General features: G+C 44.2%; 1 protein-coding gene across 4 annotated transcripts in view; it reads right to left on the bottom strand.

Annotated features, from left to right (window-relative positions):
- LOC140713767 (cadherin-6-like) overlaps positions 1–17,873 on the bottom strand; it is a 213,570-nt gene that overhangs the window by 94,494 nt on the left and 101,203 nt on the right. For all 4 annotated transcript variants that reach the window (XM_073024272.1, XM_073024268.1, XM_073024269.1 and 1 more), the window contains exon 3: positions 8,712–9,006. In XM_073024272.1, coding sequence (XP_072880373.1) covers positions 8,712–9,006 — 295 coding nt within the window. The remainder of the gene's footprint in view (positions 1–8,711; positions 9,007–17,873) is intronic.

Here is a 17,873-nt window from a genome sequence, read left to right as displayed (position 1 = left end):
GCACAGTGACGACTTGCAGGAAACAAACAAATCTACTAACTACTTTATTAGTCACAACTTTTCTCAAAAATGGTCACTGCAATCAATAGCCTGTAACTTCCCTTTTGGTGTGGAGCTTTTGCACCGCCTGTATACAACCTGACATCTTTGCAGTGCGAACTGAAGTTTCGAAGGTGCAGGATGGGTGTGGTGTGGTGTCTATGGGCCAAAGCGAGATGGCGGGGCCCGGGCCAGAGTGTGGAGAATGAGCCAATATTTGGTCTTCGCTGGAGCGGGCTTGGAGCCAATTTGAAGCAGCAGATCTGAGGCAAGGCAGAGTCGCAGCAGAAAGGCCTAGATCCAGGTTTGGCCGATTTTAGCGTGGGCCAGATAGAAAAGGTTAGGGTGTCGGGGCCAGAGACAAGGGACACGTCAGCTTTCAGCTCACTGCTCAGCGAGGTTTACTCACCTCTGCGATGGACTGAGGCTTCTAATTGAAACTGCAACTAACTGGCTTCTAGACCAGCTACAATGATGACCGGCTTTGTGGCTGTGGGCTCATTTTCGTGAACTTCAGTTCTGAATGTTATTTGCTTACTTTTATTGTTGGAACAATTCTTTTTTTTATCTTTCTGGACATTGGGTGTTTGATGGTCTTTTTTTAATGGGTTCTATTGGGTTTCTTAGTTTTGTGGCTGCTTGTAAGAAGACAAATATCAGTGCTGTATATAGTGTAATAAATGTACTTTGAACTTTTTGCAGCTTCTTGGATAACCTAACAGTCACGTTAGCTCATTATCCCTCTCTTTGTTGAACTTCATTGGCTCTTGTTTCCCTTACAGTACAAAATTAGAATTCTTGCCTTGCATTAAGTTTCCCTATTGATATCCCTGTAGTTATCAATTGTGGCTCAGCAGGGAGATATAGTAAAAAAAAACACAGAAACATAGAAAACCTATAGCACAATACAGGCCCTTCGGCCCACAATGTTGTGCCAAACATGTCCCTACCTTAGAAATTACTAGGCTTACCTATAGCCCTCTATATTTGTAAGCTCCATGTACCTATCTAAAAGCCTCTTAAAAGACTCTATCATATCTGCCTCCACCATCATTGCCAGCAGCCCATTCCACGCACTCACCACTCTCTGGATAAAACTTATCCCTGACATCTCCTCTGTGCCTACTCCCCAACACCTTAAACATGTGTCCTCTTGTGGCAACCATTTCAGCCCTGGGAAAAAGCCTCTGACTATCCACATAATCAATGTTTCTCATCATCTTGTACACCTCTATCAGGTCACCTCTCATCCTCCTTCGCTCCAAGAAGAAAAGGCCGAGTTCACTCAGCCTATTCTCATAAGGCATGCTCCCCAATCCAGGCAACATCCTTGTAAATCTCCTCTGCACCCTTTCTATGGCTTCCACATCCTTCCTGTGGTGAGGCGACCAGAACTGAGCACAAGAGAAATGACACACACAAAATGCTGGTGGAACACAGCAGGCCAGGCAGCATCTATAGGGAGAAGCGCTGTCGACGTTTCGGGCCGAGACCCTTCATCAGGACTAACCGAAAGGAAAGATAGTAAGAGATTTGAAAGTAGTGGGGGTAGGGGAAATGCGAAATGATAGGAGAAGACCGGAGGGGGTGGGATGAAGCTAAGAGCTGGAAAGGTGATTGGCGAAAGTGATATAGAGCTGGAGAAGGGAAAGGATCATGGGACGGGAGGCCTCAGGAGGAAGAAAGGGGCAGGGGGGAAGCACCAGAGGGAGATGGAGAACAGGCAAACAACTAAATATGTCAGGGATGGGGTAAGAAGGGGAGGAGGGGCATTAACAGAAGTTAGAGAAGTCAATGTTCATGCCATCAGGTTGGAGGCTACCCAGCTGGTATATAAGGTGTTGTTCCTCCAACCTGAGTTTGGATTCATTTTGACAATAGAGGAGGCCATGGATAGACTTCATTTTGACAATAGAGATACCGGCTGGCTAGCCTCCAACCTTTGTCGGTGCCACCTCATCCCGCCCCCAACCCACCGGTGCTTACCGGGCACCAAGACGGTTCAACTCTGGCCTCCGTAACCCTCGACCACACCAGCTTGCAAGGTCAATGATGGACATCCTGGTGGAGGGGCACAGGACTAGCTGCCTGTTTGACACGGGCAGCACTGAGAGTTTTATTCACCCGGACACGGTGCAACGCTGCGGACTCGTGACACGGCCGGTAAGCCAGAGGGTCACCATGGCTTCTGGGTCGTATTCCACAGACATCCGGGTGGGTTGTGTAGCAACATTGGTGGTGCAGGGCACAGAATATCGGGACTTTGCGCTAATGGTCATGCCTCAACTGTGCGCGCCTGTGCTATTGGGGCTGGACTTCCAGAGCCACCTCGAAAGTGTGACTATGGCATATGACGGGCCCCTCCCACCACTCACTGTCAGGAATCCTCAGTTTTGTGGGACTTCGTCATATACCCCGCTACTGACCAAACACACACACTGACCCACACATCCCACCCAGCACCATACCGACAGCTGCGCTACTGACACCACTTGCAACCTCTCCACCCTCAAGATCCCTCCCCCACCACTGTTTGCCAACCTGACCCCTGACTGTAAACTTGTGGCAACTAAAAGCAGGAGGTACAGTGTGGGGGACAGGGCCTTCATTCAGTCGGAGGTGCAGCGGCTGCTCAGGGAGGGGATCATTGAGCCAAGCATAAGTCCTTGGAGGGCCCAGGTGGTTGTTGTTCGGTCCGGGCAGAAAAATAGGATGGTCGTGGACTATAGCCAGACCATCAATAGGTTCACGCAGCTTGACGCGTACCCCCTACCCCGCATCGCGGATATGGTCAATCAGATAGCTCAGTACAAGGTGTACTCGACAATAGATCTGAAATCCGCTTATCCCCAGCTCCCCATCCGCCCAGAGGACCACCCCTACACCGCCTTCGAGGCGGGCGGCAGGCTCTATCACTTCCTGCGCGTCCCCTTCGGTGTCACAAATGGTGTCTCTGTCTTCCAGAGGGAAATGGACCGGATGGTGGACTAGTGCCAACTGAAGGCCACATTTCCCTATCTGGATAACATCACCATCTGCGGTCACGACTGGCCGGATCACAACGCCAACCTCCAACGATTTTTCCAAGTGGCCAAAGCCCTGAACCTTACTGATAACAGGGACAAGTGTGTGTTCGGAACCACCTGACTCACTATCCTTGGGTATGTCATGGAAAATGGGGTCATTGGCCCTGATCCCGACCGTATGCGCCCCCTGTTAGAACTCCCTCTTCCCACTACCCTCAAAGCCCTCAGACGATGCCTGGGCTTCTTTTCCTATTACGCCCAATGGGTCCCCCATTACGCAGACAAGGCCCGCCCCCGGTCAAGTCTACCATTTCTCCCCTCTCTGCCGAGGCCTGCGCGGCCTTCAGCTGCATTAAAGGGGACATTGCCAAAGCAATGATGCATGTGGTGGCCGAGACCATTCCCTTCCAAGTAGAGAGTAACGCCTCCGATTTCGCGCTGGCTGCTACCCACAATCAGGCAGGCAGGCCAGTAGCATTCTTTTCTCGTACCCTTCAAGGCCCTGAAATTCGGCACTCTGCGGTGGAGAAAGAAGCCCAGGCCATAGTGGAAGCTATTAGGCACTGGAGACACTATCTCGCCGGCAAAAGATTCACCTTGCTGACCGACCAGCGCTCAGTTGCGTTCATGTTTAGCAACCAACAGCGGGGCAAAATCAAAAATGATAAAATTTTGCTGTGGAGAATAGAACTCTCCACCTACAACTATGATATCCTGTACCGGCCTGGAAGGCTCAATGAGCCCCCTGATGCCCTATCCCGGGGAGCGTGTGCCAGCGCATAGCTCGACCAGCTATAAGCCCTCCATGCACATCTTTGCCACCCGGGAGTCACCCGATTTTACCATTTCGTGAAAGCCCGGAACCTGCCATACTCCCTTGAGGACATCAGGACGATGACCAGGGACTGCCAAGTCTGCGCTGAGTGCAAACCGCACTTCTACCGTCCTGAAAAGGCACAACTTATCAAGGCCACCCGCCCCTTTGAGCGACTGAGTGTTGACTTTAAGGGCCCCCTTCCCTCCACCGACCGCAATGTCTACTTTCTCAACATTATCGACAAGTACTCGCGGTTCCCCTTTGCCATCCCCTGCCCCGACACCACTGCCACGTCCATCATAAAAGCCCTGTGCCAGCTCCTCACTCTGTTCGGATATCCCTGCTATATCCACAGTGATAGAGGGTCCTCCTTTATGAGTGACGAGCTGCGCCAGTACCTGCTGGCTAGGGGCATTGCTACTAGTCGGACCACGAGCTATAATCCCCGGGGAAATGGACAGGTGGAGAGGGAGAATGCCACAGTGTGGAAGGCCACACTTTTAGCCCTTAAGTCAAAAGGGTTGCGGTCTCTTGATGGCAGGAGGTCCTCCCCGAGGCACTCCACTCTATCCGCTCCCTGTTATGTACGTCCACCAATGCCACCCCTCACAAGCGCCTATTCTCTTTTCCCAGGAAGTCTGCCACTGGGACCACCCTACCAGTTTGGCTGACGTCCCCAGGACCAGTGCTGCTCCGGAAACATGTGAGGAGCAATAAATACTCCCCAATGGTCGAGAGGGTTCACCTTCTACATGCGAACCCCCAGTATGCTTACGTGGTCTTACCTGATGGGCGGGAGGACACGGTCTCCGTCCGCGACCTGGCGCCCGCAGGAGCAGCAGACCACTACCCCGAACACTCCATGGTAACTATGAACCCTGTACCCGAGGTGACACTGTGCACACTGAGCCCTACACAGACTCCTCATGACACTCCTATACCGGGCGTCTCGCACGCGCATATACCAGTCGCCTCGCACACGCATGAGGGATCACTGATGCCTAGTGGGCTGACACCTCCAGTTAGGCCGGAACCAGCACAACCACCGTCTCCGGTGCAATCACCACTGGCACCTGTGTAATCACAGCCGGTGCTACGTAGATCGCAGCGACAGATTCAACCACCTGATAGACTTAACCTGTAAATATACTTGTAAGAAACTTTGCCCCATGGGGACTCTCTTTAAAACAAAGGGGGGGGGTGAATGTGGTGAACTACATATACCTGTCTGGACACCCCCCCCCCCACACCCCCGCTGACTGCTCCTGTGGCTCCTCCCACTGACCGTGGCTCCTCCCACAGACCCTGGTATAAAGGCGATTGAGGCCTGAGCCCTGCCCCCAGTCTCCAGGATGTAGTATGGTGGTCAACTACTGCTTGTTCTTTCTTCCAGTCAATAAAAGCTGATATCTCACCTCACGTCTCAGAGAGTTATTGATGGTGCATCATACACCACTATCTGGATGCACTGCCCCCCAACTTCAGTAACTCCACAGGCCATGCATGTACAACAGCAGAGCCAGCTGAATCATTAAGCTCCTTGGAGTAATAATTGATATTAATACTATTATCTTCCAAGTACTGAAAATATACCAGTTTTTACTGAAGCAGTAAAACTCAGAGCCAGCGCTTTACCAAATCCAATTTGTTAATTTAAGAAATGTGATAAGATTTTATTACCTCAAAAGAAGCACGAGCTACAGCACTAACATGTAATTTCTGCTGTAGCAATTTCTATTTCAGCTTGCATGATTTATCTGTCTAGACTGATGATAATAAATGGTGAAAAGTAAACTTATAATGGACTGAGGCAAAACTTTGAACCACTGGAGGGTGGTCTCTTGCGAGAGCGACAGAGATTTCATCCTCATCCAAAGCAACAATGGCAAATATTTTCTTCTGCCAACACTGAGCTCACTCAGAGCCAAAGCTGATGAAGAGACACATCAATTATAAATAAAGCTTGATATTTAACACTAACATTCTCAGACACAAGGCTGCAAATCAACAAAGCAAAATGTTCACAGGCATGAAATCTATCATGACACGAGTTCCCTTTATTTTGGCACATTGGTGCAGTGTGTTTGTATCCACTGGTGGCAGTCTGTCTGTAAATGGTGAGTTCTGTTGGTGAGTTTTTCTTTTTCTTTTTCTTTTTAATTAGCAATACAGTGCAGAGTAGCCCATCTGTCCCCTTAAGCCAAACTGCTCCAGCATCCCCACAAACCCCCACTTAACCCCAACCTAATCACAGGACAATTTACAATGACCGATTAACCTACCTGGTAGGTCTTTGGTCTGTGGGAGGAAACTGGAGCACTTGGGGAAGCCCACAGATTCCATGGGGAAAACGTACAGAGACTTCTTACAGAATGGCACCGGAATTGGACTCCAAACTCTGAAATGCCCTAAACTGCAATAGCTTAGTGTACATTGGTCACGTACTGTTTGAAGTCAACAGCACCAAATACACAGGAGATGATTGAATCCGATGGCCAATGCTACTACGAGCATCCAGCAGCAGAGAGCATAGATGAATTCTCCCTCTGCCCACCCTCTGTTTTAGCTCTGCACTCTGCCAGGGGAAAATATTTGGCTATGAAGCACTCACAATTCTTTATAAATGTCAGAAAACGCCACCTAGCATGGATCAGTTGAGCTGAGGGAACTTTTTCCATGTTGTATAATTCTATGATATCCTTCTCTACAACACATTTCTTTTAACTGAGCATAATCCATACAAGCTAGGTATTATACAGAATTGTCTTAGATTGATAGGTGGAAACTCTCCCATATTTAGTAAACTTCTTCCATCTTTGCGCAATTGCTTACAGTTCATCTCAAAATGATGTGAAGGAAGAGTCCTCATGATTCAAAATTCTGGAGCTGAGATTTTATTTTTAATCATTATTTTTGTTTAGCAATACCTCTGGCCTTTCAATCCACGTGACTCCAGGAACCCTACAATCCCAATAAACCCTTACCTAGAGGACTCTTGGCTCATGAGCCCAGAAGTCACAATACCTTTGGGGATTGCTGAGGAAAACTGGTAAACTAGTTTGCTACTGTCACAAGTACCAAGGTACAGTGAAGAACTTTGTTCTGCATGCCATTCATAAAATCAATACATTCTTCTCATACAGGAGGTCCGTCCAACAGTCTTATAACAGTGGGATAGAAGGGAGAGCAGGAATGCTGCACTGTGAGAGGAGCTGCATTTCATGTGAGAGATTAACGTCAGGTTCTGCTTCTTCTTTGGAGAAAGTATAAAAGCCCATGCCAGTAATTTGAAGAGAAACTAGTGATAATGCCAAAGTGCTGACCAATAGTCATCAATCAGTTCAACATTGCTATGCCAGAATGCCACATGATTGTCATCTCGAACACTGGAGCTCGCATTGCATGGGATATTGGTTAGGACACACTGGAAGGAGCATGTACAGTTTTGCGGTCTCCACTACTAAGGAGTGATTTTCTTGTACTGGAACATGTGCAGGGGTTGGTTGATTTCTAGAATGGAGAGGTTTGCTTCGAGAGCAAGCCTTGGTGGAGGACAAAGAGTAGCAAATCACAGAAATTCTGTATCCTAGAAAGCTGCGGGGTGAGCTAATTGAATATTCACAGCTGAACAATAAGGGAGTCAGGCATTGTAGGGACTGGGCAGGAGAATGAAATTGAGGCTAAGATTAGATCAACCACAGTATTGGGCCCGAGGGATTGTATTCCTGGTCCTGCTGTGTTCCTCAAGCCTATTCCAATGTATGCTGCTGACTCGTAGTCACATCCTGATAATTACAACAGTGACCACAACTCAGATGTACTGTACTTCACTGATGAATTATTTTGGGACAGGCTGAGATTGTGAAAGGCTCTATATATTTACAAGTCTATCCTCTTTTTCTTTGCTCTCAAGATGTACATAGATAGTTCTAATTTGCCTAATAGTGGGTGTAACTGAATAATGTTCATCAATTGCCATGAATTTAAAAACAAACCAGAGTGAGGAAACAAATTTTACAGTCCTGTCTAGGAGTTGTGATAAAGTAACTTCAGGGCAGAATATAAGAAACTTTATGCATCTATACTTGACTTGACCTGGAAATGGCCAATATTAATCATTGATGTCAGAACTTTCTCCATTTGTCAGTGCTAATATCTCTCACAAAAGCATTTTTACGATTGGAAACTAACACTTTCTGAGATGTCTCCCCTGAACAAGCATTATTCCAGTATAGCATTGATCGAAAGTGGCAGAATTTACCCTTCCTTAGAGATCTAGCCCTTCCTGAACCATTTAAGTATGGGCAAGGGAAGATATGGCCACCAACAACGGAACAGAAATGAGAAAACATCCTTGTCTCTAAAGCCATAGAGGAATATAACTCTGTTTCCAATAGCAGGAGAGTCTAGGACCAGAGGGCACAGCCTCAGAAAAGGACATCCCTTTAGAAAAGAGATGAGAAAGAATTTCTTTAGCTAGAGGGTAGTGAATCTGTGGAGTTTATTGCCTCAGATGGTCGTGGATGCCAGGTCAATGGGTGTATTTAAAGCAAAGGGTGATGGGTGATAGGTTCATGAGTAGTCAGAACATCAAAGGTCACAAGAAGATAGAAGAATAGGGCTGAGAGGATAATAAATCAGCCATGATGGAATGGTGAAGTAGACTTGATGGGCTGAATGGCCTAATTCTGCTCTCATGTCTTATGTCTTGCTGTTCACAAGCCAAAAAGAAAAGGCAAGTAATAGCAAATAGAAAAGCTGACATATTCCATTCAATAAATTTCTGTGCTAATCAGGTTTTCTCTGTACCAAGACCTCCAAAAACTTACCAACATCAGACATTTCTGGAATAGTAGCCATGTACGTTTCCTTTGAAAACTTTGGTTCATTATCATTGATATCATGGATTTTAATGATAAACTCGGATTCTGGTTCCACAGGTCTGCCAGTCCGCCGTTCAATGGCTTGGGCTCGTAATGTATAAAAAGACTTTTCCTCCCGGTCCATTTTCTTTAAGGCGTGAATATCCCCAGTGTTCTCATCAATACTGAAAACTGTACCAGCACCATCTCCGGACAAAATATATTTCAGTGTGCCATCTCCCTTGTCTACGTCAGAGTGTAGCTGTGGAAGTAAAAGACAAAACAGGATTTACAAATTTTGAAGGCAAACAGAGATTGCTACCTTGTAACAGATAGGCAAGAGCAACATTATATAGTGAAGGACTACAGCATAATAAAACTTATCTCCCAACGTGGAAAATGGTCATGATATATAGAGAACCATGTCAGCATTAATGTTTTAAATCAGCCTCTCTCCGCCTTGGCTTCAACTTCTATTTCTGATTAAGGGTTTTAGCCTGAAGCATCGACTCTTTATTCCTCTCCAAAGATGCTACCTGGGCTGGTCTTTCCTCCAGCATTTTGTGTGTGTTACCTCCTATTTCTTTATCTCTTGGGTGCTTATCTAGCTTCCTCATATGTAGCTTTGCTCTCTGTTTTCCTAAATAAAATTGTATGTAATCAAATAAAAGAGGATTTCATTTTATTAAGTTGTGAGCAGAGGCTGTACAATTTTCCAATCTTTCATAATACAATAAGATTAGAACTCTTTTATTGATTTGGTTACTCATGTTTCAGGATGAAAATAAATAAAGAATAAATATTGAAGATGCTGGAAATATAAAATTAAAAAATTATAAAATGCTGGAAGCACACAGCAGATGAGACAGTATCTGTGCAAAGACAGTCAGATCCCAGTCCCTTCATCAGAGCTACCTGATCTGATGAACGCTTCCACCAGAATCAGCATCAGGTTTACTATCACTGATATACATCTTGACATTTGTTGCTTTGTAGCAGCAGTAGAATGCCAGACATAAAAATTACTGTAAGTTACAAAATAAATAAATAGTGCAAAAGATGTATAATGATGCAGTGTTCATGAGCTGTCCAGAAGTCTGAGATGGAATTAATAGCATTTATTTCAGATTTTCTAATGCTTCATTCGCTGTTGATTTCACAGCCACTTGCCTTCTAGGAATGCCAGCCTTCCAGCATTGAAGAAGTTCTCCCCTGCTCCCTGGCAGAATTTCCATGTTTCCCTTTTGAGATCTTCCTTGTTTTCTCTTCTAGTTTTCAGCCAGGCGCTGATTGAAGCTAGCTTCTGCCATATCTCTTTCCTCAACGTGTCTAACCTCAAGTCATCCCACTCAAATACTTCAGTAAGATTGGCTCACTGTATCTACATTAACATGGCCAGTTGGCTGCACAGCTGAAGGGGGCTATGGTCCACACATCAAGAAAATAGCCAAAAATCTAATGTGCCAGCACACACTAAGAAGATTAAGGGCTCCCTTAAGTCCAAGTTTGAGAACATGGGAGAGAGACACACGGAATATTTTTCCCTTTCCCTCTCACATGTCTTCTTTTTCAGACCCGTGATGTTTATCTACTAGTCCACAATTTTCACAATGAAGCCAGAAGTAGGCTTCATATACCTGAGTGCTGCACCCACAGTCTTTGGAAATGATAGTAGTCAAAAGCTCTTGAGTTTAAAAAATTCCATTATAAAAAAGTACTTCAGCTACACAAACAAAGAAAGAAGTACTGTAGATGAACACTGCTCATTGTTTGAAGGACTTGCTTGTTTACCAGTAGCATTTTATATCAATATGCTGTCACTGGTTTCAACAAAAGAGATGTGGGTGGGGAAGTCTTAGAGATTCTGATTTGTTGTATTCTCATATACACCAGGGTGAAATGGAATTCCTTGCTGGCATGAAGCTCAAAGAGTAAACAGTATACATGTTAATAATAAATGCAAACAATACAGCAATAAGCTCACAATGGTGCGGGGAATAGTCGTGCAAACTGAAATAGTACAAAAGAAGCGTTGAAGTGACAACAATGTAAGAGTTAGAATTAAGGGGTCGAGAATGTGACAGAACCACTGGGAGGGGATGCAAAAGATGAAATCGGTCTGGAATTCAGTGGGGACAAAAGCTATTCTCAAGTCCGGTTGTCTGTTCTCCTGTATCTTTTAGAAGGTAGAAGAAAGAAAAGGGAGTGCCCAGGCTGGCAGCTATCCTTGATACTGTCAGCTTTCCCTGATGCAATGCACCTTGAAGATGGACTGTTTGTTAGGAAGTGGGTTATATTTATTACACACTGAACTTTGTATTAACACCATATGCAACTCTATTGAAAGCATTTTTACCACCCACTTTAAATAAATTCTCCTTTAGCGTGCACCCCCATTGTAATAAACTTTTGTTTATTAATGTTAAATATATCAAAGCTACATTTTACAAATTAGATACCATCAGGAGAGTGATTTGGTTCTGTCTGCTGGCTGTGGAGGAGGAAATTGTAAAGATTTAACAGTTACCTTTATTTGTCAGATGTACATGGATATATACAGTGAAATGCCTCAAGTGTGTTAGTGACCAACACAGTCCAAGGGTGTGCTAGGGACAGCACACAAGTGTCACTATGCTTCCATTGAATGCCCACAACTTGCTAACCCGCACATCTTTGGATCGTGGAAGGAGACCAAATCACCTGCAGGAAACCCACATGGTCACAGGGTGAACATATTAATTCTTTACAGACAGTGGCAGGAATTGAACCCCAAGCACTAGCACTTACACCCCGTGTTGTCAAAATAGTAGCAGAAATTATACTTGTTAATGGCTTTAACTTAAAAAAAGATGTCTCAACTATGAGAGCTCTGCATTGGACGAAGAGCCGGCTGACTGACCTGGATAACAACCAGACTTTGAGCCTCAGTGGAGTGTCTCTGAATTGACTGCTGGGACAATGAGAAGTAGCTGGGCACAGTTTACTGTCTGCATAGTGTCAGCTGTCACATTAAGGTTACTGCAATCTCTCAACCACAAATATATCACCACAGAGCTTGTATTTCTAGTCTCTTGTCATTTGTTAAATCACAGCCAGTGGCTATCCAATTATTGGCCCAATGTAAACACAGGTAGGCAGGTGATGAGACCAGAATGGTACTTGTATTAAATGCTCAAAATAGTAACACCTGGACATCCAAAATTCAGTCCCTACTGTGATTTGCGTTTAATGAATACAACCGAGGGTAATTTCTGGCCCCATTCAATCACATGTCACGTGGCAGGTCATTCAGCACTCTGCACTTGTGGTAGTTCTTTGCAAGTTCAGTTTAATTTCATTACCATTTTTCCATGCTCCTGCCAATAATTCCTTTTTGAATTGAAAAGGCAGACAGGGTAAAGAAAAAGTTTTAGTCATGGTCTCTAGATATTGCAGCCGAACAAAGAAACGTAGTAGGATAGCAATCAGAAATAGAAGTCATGACTGTGTGGTTGAAAGTGGATTAGTTTCAATACTAGAGGAAGACTACAAACCATGGAAAGGGAGCCAGAAGAGTAAAAATATCCTGGGGGATTTCAAATACATAAGATGTGGATAAAAGGAGAAAGGAATAGAGCTTCTACAATTTGTGTGAGTGGACAGTGTTAGTGGTCCAGCTTTGGCTCAACAGGCTTGGACAAACACAGACACAGGCTCTAAGTGAGTAATTTTTTTGTGCTAAGAATGGGTTGAGATTTAGTGGTAGTTTCATTCTGCGAGTTTTAAGAACTTTGGGAGAACTCCAGTCTCCCTGACAAATAAATCTGCATGAAATGCTCTGAGCTGCAGTTTCTTAGAAACTGTGTTAAGGAACTAGAGCTGCAGCTCGATGACCTTCGACTCGTGCGGGAGAATGAGGAGGCGATTGTGGTGAACTACATATACCTGTCTGGACACGCCCCCCCACTGCTGACTGCTCCTGTGGCTCCTCCCACAGACCCCGGTATAAAGGTGATTGGAGGCACAACCCCTTCCTCAGTCTCCAGGATGTTGTGTGGTGGTCGCTTGCTGCTTGTGCTTTCTTCCAGCCAATAAAAGCCTCCCTTAACTCAACTCACGTCCGAGAGTTATTGATGGTGCATCAGCGATAGACAGAAGCAACAGGGAGACAGTCACCCTTAAGTTGTAGGAAGCAGGTACCTGGGTGAGTGTCAGGACGAGGGAAAGGGTATAGGCATCCAGTGCAGAGTACCCCATGCTTGTTCCTCTTAATAGTAAGTAAAATGTTTTGGATACTGTTTGGGGAAAAAGATTTACTAGGGAGAAGCCAGAGTCTGGATCTGTGGCTCAGAAGAGCTGTAGCAGAAGAAAAATGAGGTTTTGTGGACAAGAACAAGATTTCTGGGTGGTTTGTTGCCTCCTGGGTGCCAGGGTCAGGGACATCTTGGATCAAATCCATAGCATTCTTAAATAGGAGGGTGAGCAGCCAGAGGTCATGGTGCATATTGGTACCAATGACATGGGTAGAATGGGTGACAAGATCCTGCAAAGTGAATTCAGGGAATTAGATAAAGGATGAGAATGCCAGGGTTGTGATCACATGCTAGTGAGGCCAGAAATGGGAAGGTCATAACAGTTTAACATGTGGTTAAGGAGTTGGTGCAGGTGAGAGTGCTTCAGATCTTTGGATCATTGGGCTCTATTCCAGGAAAGGTGGGACATTTACAGAAGGGGCAGTTTGCACACCAACTGGTGGTGGTGGCATCCATTAGTTTTGCGAGACCATGGATCTGCACCTGGAATGGTTTCCAGGGCGCAGGCCTGGGCAAGGTTGTATGGGAGACCAGCAGTTGCCCATGCAGCAAGTCTCCCCTCTCCACGACATCGATGTTGTCCACAGGAAGGGCGAGGGCCAATACTGCACCAACTGGAGTGTGGCTAATATCCTAATGGGAAGGTTTGTTAGTGTTGTACGGGTGGGGTGAGGGTTTAAACTGGATTTGCAGGGGGATGGGAACCAGAGCACCAGAAAAGATAGTGGAATGGTTGTTGAGAAAGATATTGTGAAACCTAATTGCAAGATCAGGAATTAAAAGGTTAAGCATAGTATGACTAATGTTCTGCACTGCACATACTTCAATGCAAGGAGTATTGTAGGAAAGGCAGATGAGCTCAGGGCATGGATCAACAGATGAAATTATGACATTGTAGTGATTAGTAAGTCGTGGTGCAGGAGGGGCAGGACTGGCAGCTCAGTGTTTCGAGGTTCCACTGTTTTAGATTTGACAGAGTAGGAGGGATTAAGGGGGGGGGGGTGGTGGCATTACCCATCAGGGAAACTGTCAATGCAGGGCTCAGTCAGGAGAACAGACTGGAGAGCTCATCTAGTGTGGCTTTATGGGTAGAACTGAGGAATAATAATGGTATGACCATGCTAATGGGATTACATATATTATAGACCATCCAACAGTTCATGAATTTAGAGGAGCAAATTTGTAGAGAGAATGCAGACTGTTGCAAGAAACATAAGGTTGTGATAGTAGGTGATTTTAATTTTTCACATATTATCTGGAACTCTCATACTGTAAAAGAGCTGGAAGAGAAAGGGTTTGTCAAATGTGTTCAGGAAAGTTTCCTTAATCAGTGTATAGAAATCCTAATTAATGAGAATGTGATACTATCTCTCCTATTAGAGAATGAGACAGGGCAGGTGGTGGAAGTTTGTGTAGAGGGCCACTTAGCAGCTCATGATCATAATGGCATTGGTTTCAAGGTAATTATGGAAAAGGATCCTCGGATTGAGATACTAAATTGGAGAAAGGCCAATTTTGATGGTATCAGAAAGGATCTGGCAAGTGTGGTTCAGGACAGGTTGTTTTCTGCAAAGGTATACTTGGTAAATGGGAGGCCTTCAAAAGTGAAATCTTCAGACTACAGAGTCTGTATGTCCCGGTCAGAATACGTGTTAAAGAAAGAAACGGGTTTGCTCTAACAGACAAGGTGAAGGAGAATCTGAAGGACTTATACAGATATATTAAGAGCAAAAGGATAACAAGGGACAAAATTTGTCCTCTGGACGATCAGAGTAGTATCACAGTGTAGAGCCAACAGAGATGGGGGAGATCTAAATGGAATTTTTGCATCTGTGTTCATTTGGGAGACGGACGCAGAATCTGTTGATGAGAGATGATGCAGAAGCAAGGCCATGGACCCTATACAGATAACAGAGGAGGAGGTATTTGCTGTCTTGAAGCAAATTAGGGTGGATAAATCCCCGGACCGGACAAGGTGTTCCCTCGGACCCAGTGAGAAGCTAGTGCAGAAATTGCAGGGCGGTGAATGCACAGAATGCGCTATTAAGGTGCTGGTAGAGGCACATACATTGTAGACATTTAAGAGACTCTTTCACAGGCACATGGATGAAAGTAAAATGGAGAGCTATGTGGGAGGAAATCGTTAGTTTGATCTTGGCATAGGCTAAAAGGTCAGTACAACATTGTGGACCAAAGGTCCTGTTCTGTATCGTACTGTTCTAAATTTTACATTCTATTACTTCCATAGAAGGTATTGACCTGTGAATTAATTTAGCTGAGTAACAAGTTTAAAACATGAAGAGTTCTTGGCTGGGCTACAGTGGGAAAGACAGTAATTTAGTTAAACACCGATCAAAGAATCAATAGTAAAACAGCAAACAAGCAACTTTGAGTAATTCTAGGATTCCCTCAGAGGTAATCAATGTTGCAGGAACCTGGAGACAATTGACAGGTTGAAATATTTATATTCTTGCCAAGGGTGAAATGCTCACAGTAACGTCTTACAGCAAAATGCCAGATCTTTAAGAATCACCCTTGAAAATATTTTCCATCAAACATCTGATAAAAGTGAAAACTGCTACAGAGTGGCACTTAGATAAAGGTCACGATAAATATAACGGTTGTCAACATTGTAGCTGATCATTAACTTGAAAGGAGTAAGTGTGGTTGGGTTTCAGATTGCAGTGCTTGATTCATGTAGGATGGGTCTGAATGAATCCGATTGACCGTAGTTCGATGGGAGGACTATTGGCTGAAAAGAATGAACAAGTGCTGCCATTTCAAAATTCAATAGATGGAAATATTTGCTTCAGCTGTTCTCTGAATGGAGAGTTTTCACAGCCACTGACACAGTTAGGGAATAGAATTTGTGCACTACTGAACCTTGTATGTAACAATTCTCAGGAAAGATATGATATGGCTCAAAAGATGGCTATAACTCCAGTTAAACTTTATCCTTACATAAAGCACAAAGCAGAGACTTCTGCCATACTGGTGGAAACTCAATGGGGAAAAATTAGTCCACGTTTGTAAGTTATAAACATACTACAAGGGCAAGAGCAAGCTGCCGATTTTAATCACCTCTTGCATGCTCGGTTCCATTGAAGCTAATGAGAGGTGAATGGAATGAGCAGCCAATAATTTTGTATGCCATGATGGGAAACAAAGATGGACTGATAACGTCTGCATGCTGTTTCTCTGAATAAAATTGACTATTTGCCCCAATTTGCATGGCAGTGCATCTGATGTCCACTGATTGGGAATTGTCCCCAAGTTAGCTCAATTTCACGGAGGATATTTTAAGAAACTGAAAGCTGACTTTGAACCTAGGCTGAATTGAAATCCAGGCACTGGCAGAAGACTGCAGTTTCTTCAGATGGAGTTCAGTCATAGATCAGCAATGAATGTCTCTGCGTAGAAGAACACTTTTGAGGAGCTGAACGGCCTTCCCCTATCCAAATCAATTTCTTTTACACATATCAACTCTAAAGTCACTTCTTAGTGACAACACTAATCTTGAGGTCAATTCCTATTGAACATACATGGCAGAGTATCCTGATCCCTAGGGATCACAATGTGAAGCTGATGTTCACGTTTATTCCTAGCACAAATACTTTTAAAAGAAAAGAAAGCAAGCAAAGCCGAAGTAAGATAAATGAATATCTATTTCTCCTTCCAGCGAACAATGACTACCACCCCGCCCCCCATCCTCCTCTCTTCCCCATTCTGACCTTTTACTTCTCACCTGCCTATTACTTCCCTCTGGGTCTCGTCCTTCTTCCCTTTCTCCTATTGCCCACTCTCCTCTCCTATCAGTTTCTTTCTTCTCCAGCCCTTGACCTTTCCCACCCATCTAGCTTCACTTATCACCTTCCAGCTAGCCTTTTTCCCCTCCCCCCACCTTTTAATTCAGGCGTCTCACCCCTTCCCTCTCAGTTCTGTTGAAGGGTGTCAGCCCGAAATATCAACTGGTTATTCTTTACCATAGATGCTGTCTGACCTGCTGAATTCCTCCAGCATTTTGTGTGTGTTGCTTTGAAATAACTATAGCCCTTTCTTCTAGAATAACTTTAGGAGAAATGCAGGGAAGATTTGATATTGTAATATCTGTACATTGTACTCTGCTTCCAAAATTTATCTCTATTGACCACCAAATTAGTCTCTATTGTCTCTCATCAAATTTCACAAGCACAGTTCAAATATAAAAACATTATTATACTGTACAAGCATAGCACTTCTATTCCTAGGGCATAAGATGTAAATACTGGGGCCAATTAACAATATTCATATCATCCAAGAAACAATTCATTGTCAAAAATCAGTCTCAGACCAGCGATCCTATGATACATAAAATCAAATCAGAAACAACTATGAAAAGAAATCCCTCTGGGGTCATATTTACCTCTCAATAAACATTAGCAAAACAAAACATATTATCTGCTCATTATTGCGTTGTTGTCTGTGGGAATTTGCTGTGTAAATTAAATGCTGTATTTCCGCATACAACAGCCTTGCCACTTTAATTTATTTCACTAGCTGCAACGTGTTTTGAGATGTTCTGAGGTTATTAAAAGTGCTATGGAAATGCAAGCCTTTCTTTTATTTCAATTCAGAGGTTTCAGCTGCTGGGTAAAAATTAAAGAACAGTTACTTGCCCCCTATAGAATTGATTAATATTCAAACCTGATAGTTCTGAGAACACTACTTAAAAGGAATACTGTGAATCACTCTACCCATTTAACTATATTAAATCTAATAAAGAAGCATGCAGTTATCTGACAAATCTACTTCTGCAAAATGTCAAATTTCATGATGGATCAAGCTTTTAAAACTCTAC

Source organism: Hemitrygon akajei, chromosome 20, assembly GCF_048418815.1.
Source record: "Hemitrygon akajei chromosome 20, sHemAka1.3, whole genome shotgun sequence".
NCBI classification, from domain to species: Eukaryota; Metazoa; Chordata; class Chondrichthyes; order Myliobatiformes; family Dasyatidae; genus Hemitrygon; species Hemitrygon akajei.
The sequence above is the reverse complement of the archived record's forward strand: the minus strand, read 5'-3'. Positions and strand labels throughout refer to the sequence as shown.